The sequence below is a fragment of the Mustelus asterias genome, chromosome 11 (genome assembly GCF_964213995.1).
Source record: "Mustelus asterias chromosome 11, sMusAst1.hap1.1, whole genome shotgun sequence".
NCBI classification, from domain to species: Eukaryota; Metazoa; Chordata; class Chondrichthyes; order Carcharhiniformes; family Triakidae; genus Mustelus; species Mustelus asterias.
The window spans coordinates 104,070,624-104,093,033 of NC_135811.1; the positions used below are offsets into that span (position 1 = coordinate 104,070,624).

At 47.2% G+C, this 22,410-nt stretch overlaps 1 protein-coding gene across 1 annotated transcript in view; it reads right to left on the bottom strand.

Annotated features, from left to right (window-relative positions):
• Positions 1 to 22,410, bottom strand: part of lasp1 (LIM and SH3 protein 1) — a 177,881-nt gene that overhangs the window by 79,876 nt on the left and 75,595 nt on the right. The window contains exon 3 of the mRNA XM_078224150.1: positions 14,077 to 14,161. Coding sequence (XP_078080276.1) covers positions 14,077 to 14,161 — 85 coding nt within the window. The remainder of the gene's footprint in view (positions 1 to 14,076; positions 14,162 to 22,410) is intronic.

Genomic DNA, 22,410 nt, shown 5'->3' on the forward strand with positions numbered 1-22,410 from the left:
GCTGTTGGTGCTACCAAAGTCATAAGGCTTTTTTAAAGTCAATACGGCTGACTGATGCGAGGCAGAATCCCAGAACGCCTCACAAACCACGCAGCAATCCGACTGTTACATATGGCAGCATCAGAAGAGTATGACAAGTCCCACCATCCTGTCTCTGCAAACTCCTTCAATGCTCCTTCCCAACAATTACTCTCCACTCTTCCAATGTCATAGAATCCCTACAGTGCAGAAGGAGGCGATTCGGCCCACCGAGTCTGCACCGACCACAATCCCACCCAGTCCCCGTAACCCCACTTATTTACCTTGTTAATCCCCCTGTGTTTGGGCAATGTTAATTTAACACTGCCCAAATCAACCTAACCCGCACTTTGGACTGTGGGAGGAAACCGGAGCACCTGGAGGAAACCCACACTGGAGAATGTGCAAACTCCACACAGACAGTGACCCGAGGCCAGAATTGAACCCAGGTCACTGACGCTGTGAGGCAGCACTGTGCCACCCAAACCACACGGAAATACCTGCACCCAATTCACCACTGACGAAACCAATCCTTATCCAGAGTGGTTAGAATATGGAACTCACTACCACATTCATTAGCTGAGGTGAATAACGTAGATACACTTACCAGGAAGCCAGATAAATACAAAATGGAAAAAGGATTAGAAAGTTATGCTGATAAGGCGAGGTGTGGAGGGTTGGGAGAAGGTTTGCGTGGATCATAAACCAATTGTGCTGAATGACATGTCCCTGTACTATTGTGGCAAGCTTCACATTCTCAAACTTGAATTCCTCATTGGAATTACCAGTGACCATTTTATATTTATGGTCTCTAGTTTTGGTTTCCTTCAGAAGTGGAAACATCTTTCTCATGTCTTCCCTATTAAACCCCTTCATTACTTTAAAAGACCTCTATTAAAACAGAGAAGGCCAAGGAATAACCTAAGGAAACGAGCCTCAAGCAGTTTTGTCTTTCCCAATTTATAATGACAGGTAACACTCAGCGTTATAGACTGGGCTTGAAGCCAGTCTGAACAGCCATATTGACCAGAGGCTCCTGTATAGACCACCAGTGCAGCCAGTGATTGTGGTGTCTGTGCCTTTAAGACAGCACAGCAGAAGAGGGTCACCTGGCTTGAGGGACCAATGGGAATGGAGAGCGAGTGATCACCCCAGAGGGTGGAGCCCTCTCTCAGGCAGAATCATTAAGCAGCCATGTAGTGAACATGTAGGAACTGGGGCTCTGGCCCAGGGCAGCCATGGGCTGCAATCCCCTTTACCAGATTTCTCCTCATCAACAAATAACTTTTGTTCCTGAAGAAGCCTGAAATGCTGAACATCACTGTGCCACACTACTAAACACAGTAAAGCTGCAGTACAAGCGATAACAATAAGTGCGAAATAGGAGGGGCAGCACGGTGGCACAGTGGTTAGCACTGCTGCCTCACAGCGCCAGGGACCCTGGTCACTGTCTGTGTGGAGTTTGCACGGGTTTCCTCCGGGTGCTCCGGTTTCCTCCCACAGTCCCTTCCATGCGTGGGTTAGGTTGATTGGCCATGCTAAATTGCCCCTAGTGTCAGGGGATTAGCAGGGTAAATATGTGCGGTTACGGGAATAGGACCTGGGTGGGATTGTGGTCGGTGCAGCCGCGATGGGCCGAATGGCCTCCTTCTGCGCTGCGGGGACTCTATGATTCTATGAAAACAGGGGGAGAGAGAGAGAGAGAACTGGAGTCAGGCATCTCCTGATGATCTCTGGCTAACGGGATTTGAGGAGCAAAATGTAAATCTGCCTCAACTGTAAATGTACAAAACACAACAAGAGTGAAGGGCAGAAAGTTAGAGAAAGAGGACAAACAACTATAAAATAGTCCCACAGGGAAAAAAGCCCAAAAGATGAAGACAGATTTAAGACAGTTCCCGAAACAGAAGGAACTGGCCTTTGTAAAAAAAAATTAAAATCCCATCGCAGGGCCCCAGCTACTTATTCTTAAAGCAGATATTTTATCAACTCAGCAAATACTGAACACTTTGTTTTCCAGAGCTCAGCTGAGGAAAAACAAAGTCACTGACAGTTCAGGAGGACCTATAGCAAGACAGGAGAAAGAAGGGAAGATTGTGCTGATGAGGAAAAGTGAAATTGGGATGAGAGGAGGTTCGTGTGGAGCATAAACACCGGCCTGTATCAGTCGGGGAGCATGGCATCTTTCCCCATTGCAACACAGCCCGCTGTAGCCCGTAGTATAAATGAACTGACTTTAGGAAAACCAGGATCATTATAGACACACAAAAATATGGCTCTTTTCAATGTTCCATCAAGCACTACAAAAGAAGCATTTTTAAAAATCTATTGATGGGATGTGGGTGTCATTGGCTCGGCCAGCATTCATCCCTAATTGCCCTCCACTGCCAGGGTATTTGAGAGTCAATCATATTGATGTGGATCTGGAGTCACACGTAGGCCAGAACAGGCAAGGAGAGCAGATTTAATGAACCAGATGGTTATTTTTATTCAACAATGGTTTCATGGTCATTTTAATTCCAGATTTTCTTTACATTCAAAAAATTGCACCATCTGCCGTGGTGAGATTCGAATCCAGGTCCCCAGGTCTTGCCCTGGATCTCTGGATTACTAGTGCAGTGATAATACCATTACTCCACCAGAGCAAATCCTTTGTGTTCATGTGCCCAGTACAAAGGAGCGCCTGTGGTGAGACTGCAAGTGAGCTTTACAAAAGTGATTGAAAGATTTTTTTTAAATGTCCTTTGCCTTAACGTGACAATGTCTGCATTTATATAGCACCCTAATAAGTTTCTCACAAACATCTCCGAGTGCTTCACTCGTACTCCAGCTTGTGTAACCTTGGTTACATGGGCAAGCTTGGCAGTAATTTCGTACAAAAGCACCAATGAGAGAAGTGAACAGTTAATCTCTTTGTCAAGGTACTGGCTAAGGTTGCTAAGATCCAGAGAAAAAGCAAGATAAGACTTTTATGGACTTATGGACAACCCAAAGTGCTTTGCAGCAGATTATGTGAGTAATTGAAGTGTAATCACTTTAGCGAAGTAGGAAATGTAACTAACTTGTGCACAGCAAGCTCCCACAGTACAGCAATGTGATGGCGACCAGATAAACTTTCTTTTTTGTTCACAAACTCTCTGCGATTGTGACAAATTTATGAAGAAATTAGAAGTGAAACCGTATTTCCCAAAAGGGCAAATGACCCCAAAGGAGTCAGGAGACATTTAGTCACAACCCCTACAGGTCCAAAGGCCAGCAAAAGGCAAAGACTCAACATCAGTGGCAACAGTGCAAATAGAATATAGATAGAATCCTACAGTGCAGAAGGAGGCCATTCGGCCCATTGAGTCTACATCGACCACAATCCCACCCAGGCCCTATCCCCATAACCCCATGCATTTAGAATCATAGACTCCCTACAGTGAAGGAGGGGGCCATTTGGCCCATCGAGTCTGCACTGAACACAATCCCGTAGTCCCACATATTTACCCTAGCTAGCACCCCTGACATTAAGAGGTAATTTAGCACGGCCAATCCACTTAACCCGCACATCTTTGGACTGTGGGAGGAAACTGGAGCACCGGAGGAAACCCACGCAGACACAGGGGGGAATGTGGAGACGTGGCAGGGACAGTGACCCAAGCCGACAATCGAACCCAGGTCCCTGGCTCTGTGAGGCAGCAGCGCTAACCACTGTGCCACCCCAGTTTAACCTGGATTTGCAGCCTCCCAAGTCTTTGACTCACCAGAATTGTTTCCACTTGGGTTCAATACAAATGGCAAAGAAACAGAAGGAATACAAGGGAGAAAAACTAAAACAGCAAGTGATGATGACTCTGGGCTACACTGCCTGAAAGAATAGATTCAGTAGTATGTCTCAACAGAGGACTGGATAAATATTTGAAGGGGTAAAATTTGCCATGCATTGGGGAAAGACTGGGGATACAGTAATTAGATCGCTCTTTCTAATGGGCCAAATGGTGTTCCTCTGTGACACATCATTCTGTGAATACAAACTGCATACCAAGCGACTGAAGAGGGAGAGACACGCATTAAATCCCACCACCCTGGAGTTCTATCCCTGAACCTTCCCTTGAGGGCGGCACAGTAGCACAGTGGTTAGCACTGCTGCCTCACAGCACCAGGGACCTGTGTTCGACTGGCAGCTTGGGTCACTGTGTGTGTGGAGTTTGCACATTCTCCCCGTGTCTGCGTGGGTTTCCTCCAGGTACTCCAGTTTCCTCCCACAGTCTGAAAGACGTGCTGGTGAGGTGCATTGACCCGAATAGGCGGCAGAGCGTGGTGACTAGGGCAATTTCACAGTAACTTCACTGCAGTGTTAATGTAAGCCTTACTTGTGACGAATAAATAAACTTGAACTTAAACTTGTTAGTCCCCACACAGTTATCAAACCAAAAGTTTCAAAATCTATCTTAGCAATCATGTTTCCGATGACCTCTCCCAGTTTCGCTGTTGCTTGGTCCTTCTTTCCGTCCTGTGTTAAGCAACGTGGGATGTTCATGATGGAGATAGACCATTCTGCTGCTGGCTGATTGTTCAGGGACCACAACTACACTTGCAATGTGAGGAAATGGAGGCAAAGTATTCAGAAAGATGCTATGGGTGGGGTTAAACATACATTCTACCATTAAAAAAAATATTTCAAATCTTTCAGTTCAATGGCCTGCTTCCCATCAATTCGGAGGAATTTCCAGAAACAGGGATCAGCATTCCGAATGGAATTCCTGAAGCATTAAAGCTCTGCATTCCAGCCAGCCCCACATTCCTTGCCTTTTCAGTCAGAAACATCTTATTCGAATTACGTAAAGCAGTGAGTTCAGACCACAGGTAAAACTAAAACTGCAACTCAAGATACATTCCTGCTGTTAAACACCTGGCCCGGCCGCAATTTCATCCTTCTGTTGAGTTTCCTCACGGTCTCACCCCTCTTCACCTCTCTAAACCTCCTCCAGCCCGGCAGCCCTCCAAGACATTCCCTCTTCCACCTTCTTCCGCTGGGAAAAAGATACAAAAGTCTGGGGTCACGTACCAACCGACTCAAGAACAGCTTCTTCCTTGCTGCTGTCCGACTTGAATGGACCTACCTTGCATTAAGTTGATCTTTCTCTACACCCTAGCTATGACTGTAACACTACATTCTGCACTCTCTCCTTTGCTTCTTTATGAACGGTATGCTTTGTCTGTATAGCCTGCAAGAAACAATACTTTTCACTGTATGTTAATACATGTGACAATAATCAATCAAATCAATAAAATTTCTACTCCCTGGCCCTTGGGATGCATCACAATAGAAACAAATATACATTGTTGTCCGATAGTTTTGAGCTTTTGAAAACCCTTCCGCTTTGGCAGGTTGCTATCCTTCTCCTCTCGCTCCGCAATCCCCTTCTCTTACCCGAGCCAAGCACCCCTTTCTTTGTGCCAAAATAATTTGAGTGTCTGGTGGACAACTCACCATGACAGGACCTCAAAGACGGAGACCACCCCATGCCCTCACTCAAATGCCACTTGTACACACGGCAGGGCAGAACAATGGCTGTCTGATTTTCTCCTCATTCCTGCTGAGGGCCGCGTGCAGTGTAGCCTCCAGATCAACCACTGTGGTCATGATCTGGTACCCTGGGGTCCTTCCAGCCTTGTTTCTGTCCACCGAATCACATCTTCCATTCTCCGCCCCTCAAATTTACTAAATTAACCTAGCAGTTCACATCGCTGAGTGGAATGAGGGTGGGGGGTGGGGGGGGGGGGGGGGGGGGGGTGTTGTGGGGAAGGCGAGGGGATTTTTTGCCCAGACCGGCACATGGGGAAGGTGGAATGAGGCATTTCAGAACACACTCACTACCCACTCAGACAGCAGCAAAGCAAATCGCCTGATGTGTGCACAGCATCATTTTCTAATCTCTCTGCAACACCCAGGCATTTTACAACACAACTATATTTGGCTTCCTGCAGCCGTGCAATGGAGTGGAATTATTACGGTTACCATAGTGACCTCACCCGCAGGCTAATATTTTATAAATAGAGATCAGTGCTTGCTTGTCTTACAGGCCCTGGTATTTTCCACAGAGCTGAGAGATCATTCACCTGCTTTGTAATCCATCAGGTGACATGTTTCCATTATGTCCACTATGGCTCCCCACCCCCCTGCCCCACCCCCCCATACTCCCTCCCCCCCTCGCTCCCGCATACTCCCTCCCTCCCCCTCGCTCCCGCATACTCCCCTCCCCCCTCGCTCCCGCATACTCCCTCCTCCCCCCCCTCGCTCCCGCATACTCCCTCCTCCCCCTCCCCCCCTCGCTCCCGCATACTCCCTCCCTCCCCCCTCGCTCCCGCATACTCCCTCCCTCCCCCATACTCCCTGCCCCCCCCCCTCGCTCCCGCAAACTCCCTCCCCCACCCCACTCCCGCATACTCCCTCCCCCCCTCCCGTATACTCCCTCCCTCCCCCCTCGCTCCCGCATACTCCCTCCCTCCCCCCTCGCTCCCGCAAACTCCCTCCCCCACCCCACTCCCGCATACTCCCTCCCCCCCCCGCTCCCGCATACTCCCTCCCCCCCTCCCGTATACTCCCTCCCCCCCCCTCGCTCCCGCATACTCCCTCCCCCCCTCGCTCCCGCATACTCCCTCCCCCCCCTCGCTCCCGCATACTCCCTCCCCCCCGTCGCTCCCGCATACTCCCCCTCCCCCCTCACTCCCGCATACTCCCTCCCCTCCCTCGCTCTCGCATACTCCCTCCCTCCCGCATACCCCCTCCACCCTCGCTCCCTCACTCCCTCATATCCCCTCCCCCTCGCTCCGTCATATCCTCTCCCCCTCATATCCCCTCCCCTCCTCGCTCCCTCATATCCCCTCCCCTCCTCGCTCCCTCATATCTCCTCCCCTCCTCGCTCCCTCATATCTCCTCCCCTCCTCGCTCCCTCATATCTCCTCCCCTCCTCGCTCCCTCATATCTCCTCCCCCCTCATATCTCCTCCCCCCCCCCTCGCTCCCTCATATCTCCTCCCCCCTCATATCTCCTCCCCCCTCGCTCCCAGGCGAATAACCCTTTGCTCAGCTGCCACCATCACAATGCCAAAAGAATGGGCATTGCTGCCACATTCAGTCTTCACAACCTCAACACTCGGGAGCTGAGGCGAACCATTGATAACTCTGTGTGACCAGGGGCCTCACCTTCATTCACTCATTAGAATTTGGAACGCTCATAATTCCTGCTGGTCTGGCCAATGGTCATCCCTTGTTCCATCATCATAACAGGTCTACGGTGTTAATCGTTTTATTGCTGCTCTTGTGGGATCTTGCTGTGCGTTGGTTGACTGTTGTGCCGCATAGTAGCTACATGTCCAACATTAAACAAGTGGCTGAGGAACATCTCTGGGATGTGAAAGGTGCCATGCAAAAGCAGAGTATATGGAACTGGTCAAAAAGCGGCTGGGGAATTACCACGTGCTCCAGAATTCCAGATTATGTCTTAATTTCACATTAGGTTTATCTTTTATAAGGAGGCACCGGATTATCCGAATGTCACCAACTTTAAAAGACATTTGGATGTGTACATGAATAGGAAAGTTTGAGGGATATGGGCCACACGCAGGCAACTGGGACTGGTTCAGTTTCGGAAACCTGGTCGGCATGGACGAGTTGGGCCGAAGGGCCTGTTTCCGTGCTGTATATCTCTATGACTAAAGAGTATGATTAACAGAAAGCTAAAGCTTACAACAAAGGAAAATAGCAAATAATTTTATTGCTCGTGTCCATCAAACACTCCAGGTCCCCGAGGTGGCCACTTGCTGTAGAAAGTCTTAAACCACAGAAACGGCACATTCCCTCAGGGCCAAGCCTCTGCTTATCCTTAATTCTACAAAAAGAAATTTAAAATGTACAGTGATGTCTCTCTCAAATCAATGGTAGACACACATCCTGATAATGGCTACTTCCACGATCCATCAGTCACTGCACATTGAAAGCAGTCTGAGCAAGTACTTGAGAAAGCAGTGAAACATCTCTGGAGCAGAAATAAAGGCTGGGATTTTTGGCCTTAAGCATGTTCCACCGTTCAACGATGACTTTAACTCCACACTCTGTCTACCCCCAACAACCTCTGACTCTCTTGTCGGTTAAGAATCTATTTACCACTGCCTTAAAAATATTCACTGGACTGAATTCTCCAATCTGGGATTAAGTCTGTGGCAGGGACAGGAATGTGGAGGGTATCTTGCTGCAGAGGGAAAATATGCCATATCCTCCGACCCAACCTCATTAATTTTGCAACCAGGTGTTTAGCGTCGCATTCTGCGGCACCTGATGATGCGCGGTCCACCATCATATCCGGGCGACATATTGAAAAGGCGCCCAATATCACTGGAGAAAGAAGGTGGACCTCCTGAAACTGAAGATGGATCTGCAGGAACATTCTGAGGCTGGAAGATGGACCTCCTCCATGGCACTGAATCTGGAACATCCACCTCTAGCTTCTCCCTAAATGCTGGAAGTCCAGGGTTGCTGGCGACCTCAATCCCGAACTCCAGAGGCAGTCCGAAGTATTGTTGAGGTGAGCCCCGACTTCTGCACGCCATCTTGTTCCACAGGAGTCGGGAAGAATCAGTTGCGGGTGGAAGATTCCAGTTGGATGTACAATTGCATCTCATTAGCAGGACACAAATCAGTTTCACCCCGACCTCCAGGGGGGGGTTTCCCAATCCGCCATGGCAGGCACCAATGGAAATTCCCATGGAAAAGTCACATCCTTGTAAAACTGATTTGGGTCTCCCACTGAATTCATCCCATTGCGCCCGCCATTGAACCCGCCGGCGGGGGCACAAGAGGATTCCACCCAGTGACCCTGCCCCACCATTCTCTGAGGAAGGACGTTCCAAAGATTCCTGGCCCTCAAAAGAAAAAAATTCTCCTCATCTCCATCTTAAGAGGGAGACGCTGTGTCCCCTAGTTCTAGTGTCTCCCAGAAGGGGAAACATCCTTTCAGCGTCCACTCGGTCAAGTCCGCCTGTCTGGTTCAGTAAGATCACCTCTCAATCTTCTAAACTCCAAAGGCTAACCCGACAAACCTTTCCTTGTAAAATAACTTACACCACCGCAGGTATCCATCGAGTGAACCTTCTCTGAACTGCTTCTAACATAGTTATGTCCTTAAATGGCTAAACATCTAAACCCCACCGTATATTAACAGCTGACCCAGACGTTCGGAAATCATCGATAACTCTCTAACACTTGTGCCATGACTTGACAAGGAAAGGGTCAGAGATATTCCCTGAGAGATGCAGACACAAATCATGAAAGCAACAGAACTCTTCCTCGCTCACACTCAAAGAGACTGAAAAAATGTCACGAGGACCTTATCTGGAGCTCAGGTTTCTACAAAGTAGAAGTAAAGTTTATTTATTAGTCACAAGTAGGGCTTACATTAACACTGCAATGAAGTTACTGTGAAATTCCCATAGTCACCATACTCCGGCACCTGTTCGGTCAATGTACCTAACCAGCACGTCTTTCAGACCGAGAGGGGAAACCGGAGCACCCGGAGAAAACCCACGCAGACACGGGGAGAACGTGCAAACTCCGCACAGAGAGTGACCCAAGCCGGGAATCGAACCCGGGTCCCTGGCGCTGTGAAGCAGCAGTGCGAACCACTGTGCCACCCCAACCAAGCATAATTCTAACCAAGCATAATAAAATTTATTGAAAAGAGAGAGAGGGGGACAGACAAGTTTAAAAATAAACCACAGCCTTTTGTATTTATATGAATGTTCTGCAAAAAGCAACAGTCTCAAAGTACACTTCTCGTACGTGCCTGGACAGCAGGAAACCAGCCAATCTGATTAACAGCGCCCAACTGGCCTCGATGCACCTTCCTCCTCGCCACCCCCCTACCCCCAACACCAACCCTCTTCCCCCCCCCCCCCCTACCACCGTGCACACTACAATCTCCACCAGTTAAAAGTTCAATCACACTTGGAGTACTGTCCATGTTCTCATTTCCATGTTACAAAAAAAGATAAGGGGAAGTTGCAATGGAAAAGGATAATTAAAGAACTGAGAGGACATGTGTAATTAGAAGCGGCTAAGCAGGTTGTGGCTTGTTCCTCTAGAGAGAGACGGTTGAAGTGCAGTCTAATTGAGAGGTTTAAGATTATAAAACGGTTGATAAGTGTACAGAGGATGTTTCCACTTGAGGGACCAAAGCTGGAGGCAACCGACATGAGACAGTCACCAATAAATCCAATAACAAATTCAGGAGAAATTTCTTTACCCAGAGAATGTGGAACTCACTTCCAAAGGGAGTGCTTGAGGCAAAGAACATAAATGCATTTAAGAAGCAGCTAGATCAGAGAGAAAGGAACAGAAAGATATACTAATAGGAATAGATGAAGGCTTTGGAAGAGACTCACATGGAGCATAAGCACCAGCATAGAGCAGTTGGGCCGAATGGCCCATTTGTGAGTTGCAGGTGAGTCCGATGTTCAGACTTTAAGATGCCAAAAGCAGAAGATGACAAGGTTAGTACTCGCAGAAAAGCAAAGGAAGATCCAACAGCCATTTGGGAAGGCCAATGTTGAAGACTCGGCTGATGCACTGTGATAAAAATAAATGATGCGGAGATGCCGGCGTTGGACTGGGGTAAGCACAGTAAGAAGTCTCACAACACCAGGTTTTGCATTCTAATTAGTATTCTGTAACTTGATTTCTGTGTCTGTGCACTGTTGGAGAACAGATAACCACTCCATCTGACGAAGGAGCAGCACGCTCTGAAAGCTTATGGTATTTGCTACCAAATAAACCTGTTGGACTTTAACCTGGTGTTGTGAGACTTCTTACTATAAAATAAATTACAGCAAGAAGTCTCACAACACCAGGTTAAAGTCCAACAGGTTTATTTGGTAGCAAATACCATAAGCTTTCGGAGCGCTGCCCCTTATTAAACTCCATCTGACGAAGGGGCAGCGCTCCGAAAGCTTATGGTATTTGCTACCAAATAAACCTGTTGGACTTTAACCTGGTGTTGTGAGACTTCTTACTGTGCTTACCCCAGTCCAACGCCGGCATCTCCACATCATAAAAATAAATGCCAGCTGTCATCACGGAAAGTGGTTGTTTATCTATCGCGTGGCAAACGGGGACCCCCCCGGAAGGATCATGAGAAAGTACACCCAGGTGCTCCCGAGGTAGCTGAACGAGAATTGAAACTGGAGCTACATCAGAGAGATGAGCTCCACAAACCAAGGTGAATGTGGCGATTTCCTAACACCTCAGCGAGTTTATTAACAAAGTAGCAAGGTCAAGAAAACCACCAGCTCAAACAGGCTTCTGTCCAGTTTGCTGACGGCCACCTTTTGATGGGAGACAAAAAAATAACGCAATCAGCCTTACCTGGAGATTTATGGGTGGGTTGAAATAGGTGGTGGTGCTGGTCGGGGAAGAGAAAGCAAAGATTCTATCGCTGTTATCCATTAAGCCGCAAATGCAAAGCATGGACAAGATTGCGTTTGATAGCAGGTCTCCACACTGTCGCATGAGAAGCACTTCTTGAGCATCCTCAGCAGAGGGGAAGAGTGGAAAGTACTTCCACACGCAAAAGGTGCTCCGAGTGTGAGAAATGTGCTCTTTGCAAAGGGCTTGCGCATAAATAATCTAGAAATAGTCAAGATCATGCTTTGGGCTCAGGACATCGAATCAGCACAGCCTCCAGAAACATCTCTCCAGAGCTTCAACTTCAGAATCTAACAGCTGGACATCACTCAACCAGTATCAAGCCATCCTTTGAATGAGTTGGAATAGTCCGCCTGTCTGCCCTGTTAAATCAAGAAGAGGGACAGGAACACTCCCCAAACCAGCAACAGATTGGGAGAGGAGGCGGTAATTTCTGTAACTGAACTTGATATTATTTACCAAACAGGAACTCCTTACGGTCTTGTTACCCCCCAGGGTTGCAATGCTCTCCCCTCACTTCCTTACTCAAAGACAACTTGGTGGTGAATGGGTGGAATGTAGTTGAGGCCAAAGCGTTGTGTGATTTCAAGAAGAAATTAGATGTAGCTCTTGGGGCTAAAGGGATTCAAGGGGTATGGGGGAGGAAATCAGGATAATCAATTCGATAATCAGCCATGATCAAAATGAATGGCGGAGCAGGCTCGAAGAGCCGATTAGCCTGCTCCTACTTCTGGTTCCTATGTAACTCTCCTTTGGTAGAATGTTATTCTTAAGGGAGATAGTTCAGCACAAATGTGCACATTAATTAAGAATTAAAAATCTACTGATGACCATGAAACCATTGTCGATTGTTGGAAAAACCCATCTGGTTCACTAATGTCCTTTAGGGAAGGAAATCTGTCGTCCTTACCTGGTCTGGCCTACATGTGACTCCAGAGCCACAGCAATGTGGTTGACTCTCAACTGCCCTCGGGCAACCAGGGATGGGCAATAAATGCTGACCCAGCCAGTGACGCCCATGTCCCACAAATGAATGAATAAAAATATATTACGTGGTTAGCCCATTTCAAGATTGTTTTAGGCTACAATTAAATGTCAAATCGAGCAGTGCTGTAGAATCTGCCACACTCCATCATTGCACAGTTATACATTCATTGAAATTCGTCAATAGCACAATGTCCCGGAGGCACCAACATCGACTGCACCGTGTATTGATTCAATTATAGAGCTTTTCTACTCATGGATTAACAAACCCAATGAACCGTGAAATGTTCCATTTGTTTATATTTAATTCTCAACTGCAAGAAATAAAAAAAAATACTTTTAGGGTGATTGTTTTGAACGAGTATAAATACTCTTGGAGATGTGGGATTGAATATATTTTAAGCAGGTACACTGAGAGCTCGCGTTTTAATGGAGCACAACTTCATGAAGGACAACTTGCATTTATAGAACACACAATGTTTTCAGGGATAGTTGCACATTTGTTTCTAGAAGATTTGCATCCATGGAGGATGCCAAGAGGAGGATGCCAAAAGTCTGCCCTTTGTACCATGGGGAACTACCCACTCTCATTTTTTTGATTTAGAATTGTAACTCATTTTAACCGTGGATCATTCTGAAGGCCCTTGAACATTCAGAGTTCCACTTGGATTCAGCTGCGTGATCCCACCTTGAGGTGCACCTGCCTTTCCTCGGACGGCTGGCCGATTCCTTGGCTCAGATTCTGGTCCACTAAAGCGCATTGAGCCCAACATCTCAGCAGGGATAGTATCAAACCCGTAGAACCATAGAGTGCAGGAGGAGGCCATTTGGCCCATCAAGGCTGCACAGACAACAATCGCACCCAGGCCCCATCGTCGTAACCCTATGCATTTACCCTTGCTAATTCCCCCTGACAGCAAGGGGAAATTTAGCATGGTCCATCCACCTAACCTGCCCATCTTTGGACTGAGAGGGGAAACTGGAGCACCCAGGGGAAACCCACAGAAACACAGGAAGGATGTGCAGACTCCACACAGACAGTGACCCGAGGCTGGAATTGAACCTGTGCCATTGGTGCTGTGAGGCAGCAGTGCTAACCATTGGATTGGCTAATCTCCATTGGTCATCCATGTCTCCCCAATCCCAATGATCTCGCCTCCCCCCTGGTGGCACTGCCAATCGAGTACATTATGCCTCCGCATCTTGCTGCCATTGGTGAAGGTCAGGATCTTGCTCACTGCTGATGCCTCCCCTAGGTCCTGCAGAGAAGTAGCACAAAGAAGGCAACAAGTACTTCAATCAAACCCCAGCCTGCAAGAGAGCACTGGGGGCAAGTAGTAAAGTACAATATCTTTCCAAAGCTTGAATCTCCCATTAGCCAAAACACATTCCCTGAGCTTGACACAGCTGGCAGCCAATCAGGAAGGGGCTGTCCAGTGACCAGGGGATAGTAAGCAATTCCAAGAGTGATTGCAGACAAGCTGGGGTTTGTCAGAATGTCATTGACCAGAAACATTAACTCTGAATCTCTCCCCACAGATGCTTCCTGACCTGTTGGGTGTTCCCACCATTTTCTGATTTTTATTTCACTTTTCTGGCTGGGTTACTTACTTGACTTTGCAGTTTGCTCTGTTTTTTCAGGCGCAGGTTTTCTGGGGTGTCTGCCACAGCAGTGAATGATGATTTTGGGTAGTGCCTGGGGGGGGAAAAAAAGCAATAAAAAAAGACTTTCAGTTTTGACAGTTACATATTTATTCCTGCAAGATTTAATCTCACGAACGATGGCAAGCTTTGATTTGATTTATTATTGTCACATGTATTAGTACACAGTGAAAAATATTGTTTCTTGCGCACTATACAGACAAAGCATACCGCTCATAGAGAAGGAAAGGAGACAGGAGTTTGTATCTGGAACGAACTGCCAGAGGTAGTAGTAGAGATTGGTACAATTTTGTCTTTTAAAAAGCATTCAGACAGTTACATGGGTAAGATGGCTATGAAGGGATATGGGCCAAATGCGGGCAATTGGGACTAGCTTAGTGGTTAAAAAGAAGGGGGCAGCATGGACAAGTTGGGCCGAAGGGCCTGTTTCCATGCTGTAAACCTCTATGACTCTATGAGTGCAAAATGTAATGTTACAGTCATAGCTAGGGTGTAGAGAAAGATCAACTTAGTGATTCATTCAAATGTCCATTCAAATGTCTGATGGCAGCAGGGAATCAGACTTTTGAATGGACCTATCATATATTGAGTTGATCTTTCTCTACACCCTAGCTATGACTGTAACACTACATTCTGCACTCTCAAGACAAGCTATGGAACCTGCGAAATTTGACAAATGAGTGAAGGGTACATCCGGTCAGGTCGAAGGGTCTGTGATGTCAAGACAACCCTAGTTTATAAATTAATACCTCAGCGTGATTTGCATCAATTATGAGAGAGGCTGAAACATAACAGAAGAGGCCATTCGGGCAATTACATCGCGATTCAGTACAATGGGTCGGCTTTAGACTCACCCGCTATCTCTCAAATCCACCAATTATAATTCAACTTTATCACAAAATTCCCCTTCATAGGAGTTTAAATTTTAAGTTAAAGTTTATTTATTAGTGTCACAAGTAGACTGACATTAACACTGCGATGAAGTTACTGTGAAAATCCCCGTGCCACCACACTCCGGCGCCTGTTCAGATACACTGAGGGAGAATTTAGCATGGCCAATACACCTAACCAGCACATCTTTCAGACTGTGGGAGGAAACCGGAGCACCTGGAGGAAACCCATGCAGACACGGAGAGAACGTGCAAACTCCACACAGACAGTGACCCAAGTCGGGAACTGAACCCAGGTCCCTGGCGCGGCAAGATAGCAGTGCTGACCACTGCGCCACTGTCACAAGTACCCCCAAGATGAGCAAGAGTCTTCCGACTGGCTGCTTCTCAGGATCCAAACAAAGCGGTCAGATAATGGTGGCATGTACTTTGGTAATTGCTGGAGACTTTTCTACAAGCATTGTCATGTGGGTAAGATGCTCATTTGGAGAGTTAGTGCAGACTCAATGGGCTGAATGGCCTCCTTCTGCACTCTAGGGATTCTAAGTTTCTAGCGTTCCACTAGGAAGCACAAGTGATAGCAGGAATGGACCATTCAGCCCATCAAGACTGTTCCGCCATTCAGTCTGATCATGGCTGGTCTTGGGCTTCAACCCCTTTCTCCTGTCATTTCTTCATATCCCTTGATTCCCTGAAAGACCAAAAATCGTTCCATCCCAGTCTCATAGAAAAGTTTCACAACAAATAGGACGGGATGTTCTGGCCCTTCCGCTGGTGGGATCTTCTGCTCCCACTGAAGGTGACGGCCCATGGTGGGCTCCCCGGCAGTGGTACGGACGTGCCACGCAAAATGCCATGAATCGGCGGGACCGAAGGACCCTGCCGGTGGCCAATGGCAAGCCATCTCTGCCACCGCATGGGGGCCAGAAAATCCTGCCACGGACTAGGGAAAAGAAAGTGGATTTTTTTAGCTGAGCAAATTGGGCCTATTTTCTCTGGAGTTTATAAGAACGAGAGGTGATTTCATTCTGAAGGGGCTTGATAGGATGAAGACTGAAAGATTGTTCCCACTGCACTGAGTCAGGATAAGAGGTCAATCATTAAGGACTGAGAGGAAGAGAAATTACTTTGCTCAATGGGTTGTGAATCTTTGGAATCCTCTACCCCGAGGGTTGTGCACCCTACATTGTTGTATGTATTTGAGACTGGGATGGAACGATTTTTGGTCTCTCAGGGAATCAGGGGATATGAGAAAAAGACAGGAAAATGGAGTGGAAGCCCAAGACCAGCCAAGATCACACTGGACGGTGGAACAGCCTTGATGGTGGTTAGCAGTGATTCGCACTGCTGCCTCACAGCACCAGCGACCTGGGTTCGATTTCCAGCTTGGGTCACCGTCGGTGTGGAGTTTACACATTCTCTCCGTCTCTGCGTGGGGTTTCCTCCGGGGGCTCCGGTTTCCCCCCAAAGTCCAAAGATGTGTGGGTTCGGTGGGATTGGCCGTGTTAAAATTGCCGCTTAGGGGGATTAGCTTGGGTAAATGCATGGAATTATGGGGCAATGGAGATAGGGCCTGGCTGGGATTGTGGTTGGTGCAGACTCAATGGGCTGAATGGCCTCCTTCTGCACTGTAAGGATTTCATGGACTGAAAGGAACATTCCTGCTCCTATCGCTTGTGCTTTCTATTGGAACGCTTTCATTGGTTACTGTCAGTGGGAACAGAACATAGAAAAAAATACAGCACAAACAGGCCCTTCGGCCCACAAGTTGCGCTGGTCATGTCCCTACCTACCTAGGCTTATATATAGGCTTACCTATAATCCTCAATCCTATTAAGTTCCATGAACTCATCCAGAAGTCTCTTAAAAAACCCGATCAAGTTTGCCTCCACCACCACTGACGGCAGTCGATTCCACTCACCCACCACCCTCTGAGTGAAAAACTTACCCCTGACATCTCCTCTGTACCTACTCCCCAGCACCTTAAACCTGTGTCCTCTCGTAGCAGCCATTTCAGCCCTGGGAAAAAGCCTCCGAGAATCCACCCGATCTATACCTCTCAACATCTTGTGCACCTCTACCAGATCACCTCTCATCCTTCGTCTCTCCAAGGAGAAAAGACCGAGCTCCCTCAACCTATCCTCATAAGGCATGCCAACCAATCCAGGCAACATCCTTGTAAATCGTCTCTGCATCCTTTCAATAATTTCCACATCCCTCCTGTAATGAGGCGACCAGAACGGAGCACAGTACTCCAAGTGGGTTCTGACGAGGGTCTTATAAAGCTGCATCATTATCTCCCGACTCCTAAACTCAATCCCTCGATTGATGAAGGCCAGCACACCATGCGCCTTCTTAACCACCTCCTCAACCTGCGAGGCCGATTTAAGAGTCCTATGGACCCGGACCCCAAGGTCCTTCTGATCCTCTACACTGCTAAGAGTCTTACCCTTGATATTATACTCCTTCATCCCATTTGACCTGCCAAAATGGACCACTACACACTTATCCGGGTTGAAGTCCATAGAAAACATGGCTGTGTCTAATCACCCAATGTTGGCCGTTTGATGGCAATCATCTTAAATCATGCTCAAAATATTCCAGAGGGAGAAGCGTCACAAAAAAAAGAGAGGATTTCCGCTCCCTCCCCCAACCCACAATAATCTCAGTAAAAACACATGGCTGTGGTTTTGCAAGTCAGGAACATTGCACAACAGTTGCAATTTTAAAATAAGATTAAATAAACATTAATTTTCCCCTTCCTCTTTCAGTTCAAAGTGAGGAAAGTTGAAGAAACTTTTACATAGTCACACTCAGTGTTACTTTTGCCAAGGTTAATAGCGAATTAGAGATATTGATGGCACAATCTAGCTGATTGCTAGTCGATTCCTGACTTGGGTCATTGTTTGTGTGGAGTTTACACATTCTCCCCATGTCTGCGTGGGTTTCCTCTGGGTGCTCCGGTTTCCTCCCACAATCCAAAGATGTATGGGTTAGGTGGATTGGCCGTGCTAAATTGCTCCTTAGTGTCGGGGCGGGGGGGGGGGGGGGGGGGGGGGGGGACCAGGGTAAATGGGGATTAATAGGATTATAGGGTAAATAGGGTTATGGGGATAGGACCTGGGTGGGATTGTTGTCGGTGCAGACTCGATGGACCGAATGGCCTCCTCCTGCATAGTAGGATTCTATGATTCTATGAGCTTGCTGTGAACAAATTGGCTGCCCTGTTTCCTAAATTACAACAGTGACGACTGTGAGGTCATGAAAAGCACTATACAAATGCAAGAGCGCTTTTTGTTTTAGCCAGTGATCAGGCCGCAGAAACTCCTTCCTACTTTTCTAATCCTCTTTGTCCAAGGTGCAGACTCACGGTGAATGATGGATATCACCAGCTCCCAGTACCACAGCCTTTGGTAATTCCGTACAAATGGGCAAATTATTCATACCTAGGACATTATAGTGGAGCCCTGAACTCAGAGTCGGTGCAGACTTGATGGGCCGAATGGCCACGTTCTGCACTGTAGGGATTCTATGAACTTTTCCTCACCAACACCACATGGATCTATTTTCCTGCAGGAATCGCTGGACAGCCAAGCAGGAGCAGAATTTATAGTTTCCTCCCTATACCTCCCTCCCACTCTCTTACCCAGCTGAACTTGGCAGAGAAAACAGATAACAATGGGTTCCAGTGGACAGCCCCCATTCCAAGAAAGTTTGCATGATTAACTTAAAGCATCACTAAAAGGCAGCATTGATGCAAAGGTTTTCCACAGATATCCGTAAGCCAGATGTGACACATTAAAGACAAGATGCGTCATTGAAACTGGGCAGGGGAATGGCCATCCCTGCTGGTTTGGTCACTGACCTCTGAACTCCCCACCACCACCCTCCCCACTCTTGCCAAAAATGTCCATCGTCAAACTCCCCCTACTTCCCATGCTGGAGAGGGGGGGGCGGGAGAGGGGGAGATAATGAACAGTCTTAATTACCCAATTGAGTTATTCTTGACAGATGGTCAAAGAGTTCCATTTTCTTGCCCAGATTTATTTGAGGACATACTATTTTTTTAATGCCCCGATGACTTTTCTTCAGTGTTTGCTTTCTGCAGGTCCCAGATTAATCATTAATTCCTCAAACTCCAGGCAATTGTTGAGCGGGGGAGGGGAAGGGAATCAATCATTAACCAAGTTCAGACGCAAGTAATGTTGAATGGAGATGGAGAGAAACCAGCTTTAGCCAGAACTCCGGACCTGGGTTATGAAATTCCAAAACGAAATCGAGAGGTCTGGCTTTGCAGTCACTGCCTTTCACTGCCCCTGGGGTCTGGCATCACACCTATCAGAGTCTCTGTGTTTGATCTGTGTGTTTCCAGATCACACCTCCTGATATCCGCACAGACACAGGTACAAGTCCAGGGGGATGCCATCTGTGATAGGCAGCTTGAATAAAATCAATAATTAATTAAGTTGCTGCTTTACTGAGAAGCCACTAAAACATTCATGAATTTACAAGTCCAGTGGAACCACTCATAAAAGTAAATACATTGACAAGGGTTACACTTGATCCCAGTGTGGGAGAAAGAAAGGAACGACGCAGTGTTCCTGTCCAACGTCGACGGATGGAGAAACGTAGCCTGTGTGTGTGGGTATTAAATGAATACAAGACCAGGTTCAACACTGCAATTAGGAGAGCTCATCGATAGCCCCTAACCTCAGACGTGAAAAGTAACTGCTTGGGCAAGATACCGAGGGCAAAATCTGGCAACACCAGGAACCAAACTGCAGGACCTGTCAACACACTCAGAGAAAGTGGTGGAGGCAAGATAGGAAGGGGGTGGTGGTTTGCAGGAAGATAACCAAATTGTTGCTGTACAAATCTTCATTAGCAAGGGGCGGCACAGTGGTTAGCACTGCTGCCTCCCTGGGTTCAATTCTCGGCTTGGGTCACTGTCTGTGCGGAGTCTGCACGTTCTCCCCGTGTCTGCGTGGGTTTCCTCCGGGTGCTCCGGCTCCTCCCCACAGTCCGAAAGATGAGCTGGTTAGGTGCATTGGCCATGCTAAATTCTCCCTCAGTGTACCAAAACAGGCGCCGGAGTGTGGCGACCAGGGGACTTTCACAGTAACTTCATTGCAGTGTTAATGTAAGCCGACTTGTGACTAATAAATAAATTTTAGATAGCTCCAACTCTTTTAACGAGTGCAAAGAGAGGGTGTTAAAAAGGAGGGGGAAAGGAACCAGGAACCAACACATCTTGTAAACCTAGTGGTAACACTGGCATCATAGTGGTATTGTCAAAACACTTTAAATCTTATAAATTTATAAATAGATATATTTCAACAATAAATAAAAGCTGTGGCGGTTCAGGGGCAAATGAACCCCTCATGTCAGTATCTCCAGCAACAGGATTGGATGGATGTTTTAAAGTCCGGAGCAAATGTGGAATCCCACAATCACTTTTTGGTTTCAGATTCCAGTCCCAAGCTCTTATGCAATGGGTTCCCAATGTTTTTCCAGGTTGTGATCTGAAGGTATTAGAACTCCCAAACATGCAACATTTCGACCAGGACAAAACATGGGTCAGCTTTTTTTTTAATAAAAGAGTCATTCTCAGGACGTGGTCATCTCTGGCACGGCTGCCATTTATTGCTCATCCTCATTTGGTGTTTCAACTGAAACCAATTCAGAGACAGTCATGAGTCACCCATGTTGGGTTTTTAAAAAGAATTTTTACTCCATTCTTAAAATTACAAAGCCAATGTGCAGAGTGAACCAGGCAAGCCCAAATCCATCTCCTTGCTTGCTCTGGTCTGGAATTGTACAAAGTCCAGCTATCCTTCCCGGTAGGACATTGATGAGCCAGTTTAGTTTTACAACAATCCAGCACCTTCATGGTTACTCTTACCAAGACTAGCTCAAAATAACAGTCATAGGAACACATAGAATTTACTGCAGATGGTTATTTGCCCTGGGGGGGGGTTTGAACTACCATTTAATTATTTGTCAAACTCTCAGGCTGGCTAATCTAGTAACAACAGAACCACTGCTGCAGTCAGAACACAGAGCATGCAGTTCACTTCTTGTCTGGTGCATAACTTCAACACAAATATTTGAAACACTACCCAAGAGCAGGGGACATGTAATCACAAGTACATCATATAGCTCAAAGATCTCACATACTACACCAGCTCTGACGCTTCTGCTAACACATTAGAAAAGCCCCCTAAGCCTGGATTCAAAGAATGACCATTTGGTGAGGCAATGAAAGATAACTTGTGTTTTTAGGGCAGGATTTCAACAAGGACAAAGAAAACAAAGAAAATTACAGCACAGGAACAGGCCCTTCGGCCCTCCAAGCCTGCACCGACCATGCTGCCCGACTGAACTAAAACCCCCTAACCCTTCCGGGGACCATCTCCCTCTAAATCCCAGTTAGCTACTGTGGGATTTGAACCCAAATTCACTGCCTTTGCAGCCCATTGCTCGACCGCTTAGCCACCAAAGATTTTCAGGAGTCAACACTTTTTCAGAAGAGGCAATTAGAGCAACATTGATCCAGGTGGGTGGGACCTCCCTCACCTGGTTCCATTCCATCTCATTGAAGCCAGAGAATTACCAGCTTCTTTTAATCTGATTTATTATTGTCACATGTATTAACATACAGTGAAAAGTATTGTTTCTTGCGCACTGTACAGACAAAGCATACCGTTCATAGAGAAGGAAAGGAGAGAGAGCAGAATGTAGTGTTACAGTCCTAGCTAGGGTGCAGAGAAAGATCAACTTAATGCAAGGTAGGTCCATTCAAAAGTCTGACGGTAGCAGGGAAGAAGCTGTTCTTGAGTCGGTTGGTACGTGACCTCAGACTTTTGTATCTTTTTCCTGAAGGAAGAAGGTGGAAGAGAGAATGTCCGGGGTGCGTGGGGTCCTTGAATATGCTGGCTGCTTTGCTGAGGCAGCGGGAAGTGTAGACAGAGTCAATGGATGGGAGGCTGGTTTGCGTCTCTTGCCCTTCCTGTATACTGACCTCTGGCATCTGGCTCTACATTCACAGGCTGCTTGCCAGCCATTCAGCCCTGGTTGAACAGAAATGTTCTTTGATTCAATGGTCCCCGTCACAAACCCCATTCACGAGCCACCAACCCCACTCTCCAGTAGCTGAAGCAGAATGTTCACAACTTCAGTGTCACATCTGAATGGGAGCAGAACTTCCGCCTATATATCCTACAATTTCAACCTCCATACAATCGCCCGACCCTGTCCCTCCTTCAGCTCATCTGCTTCCGAAGCCTTCATGTGTACCTTTGCTACTTCTAGAATGGGCTACTCCATCGGGCTGGCCGGGCTCCTTGGTAAAGTAAGTAAAAGTTTATTTATTAGTCACAAGTAAGGCTTACAT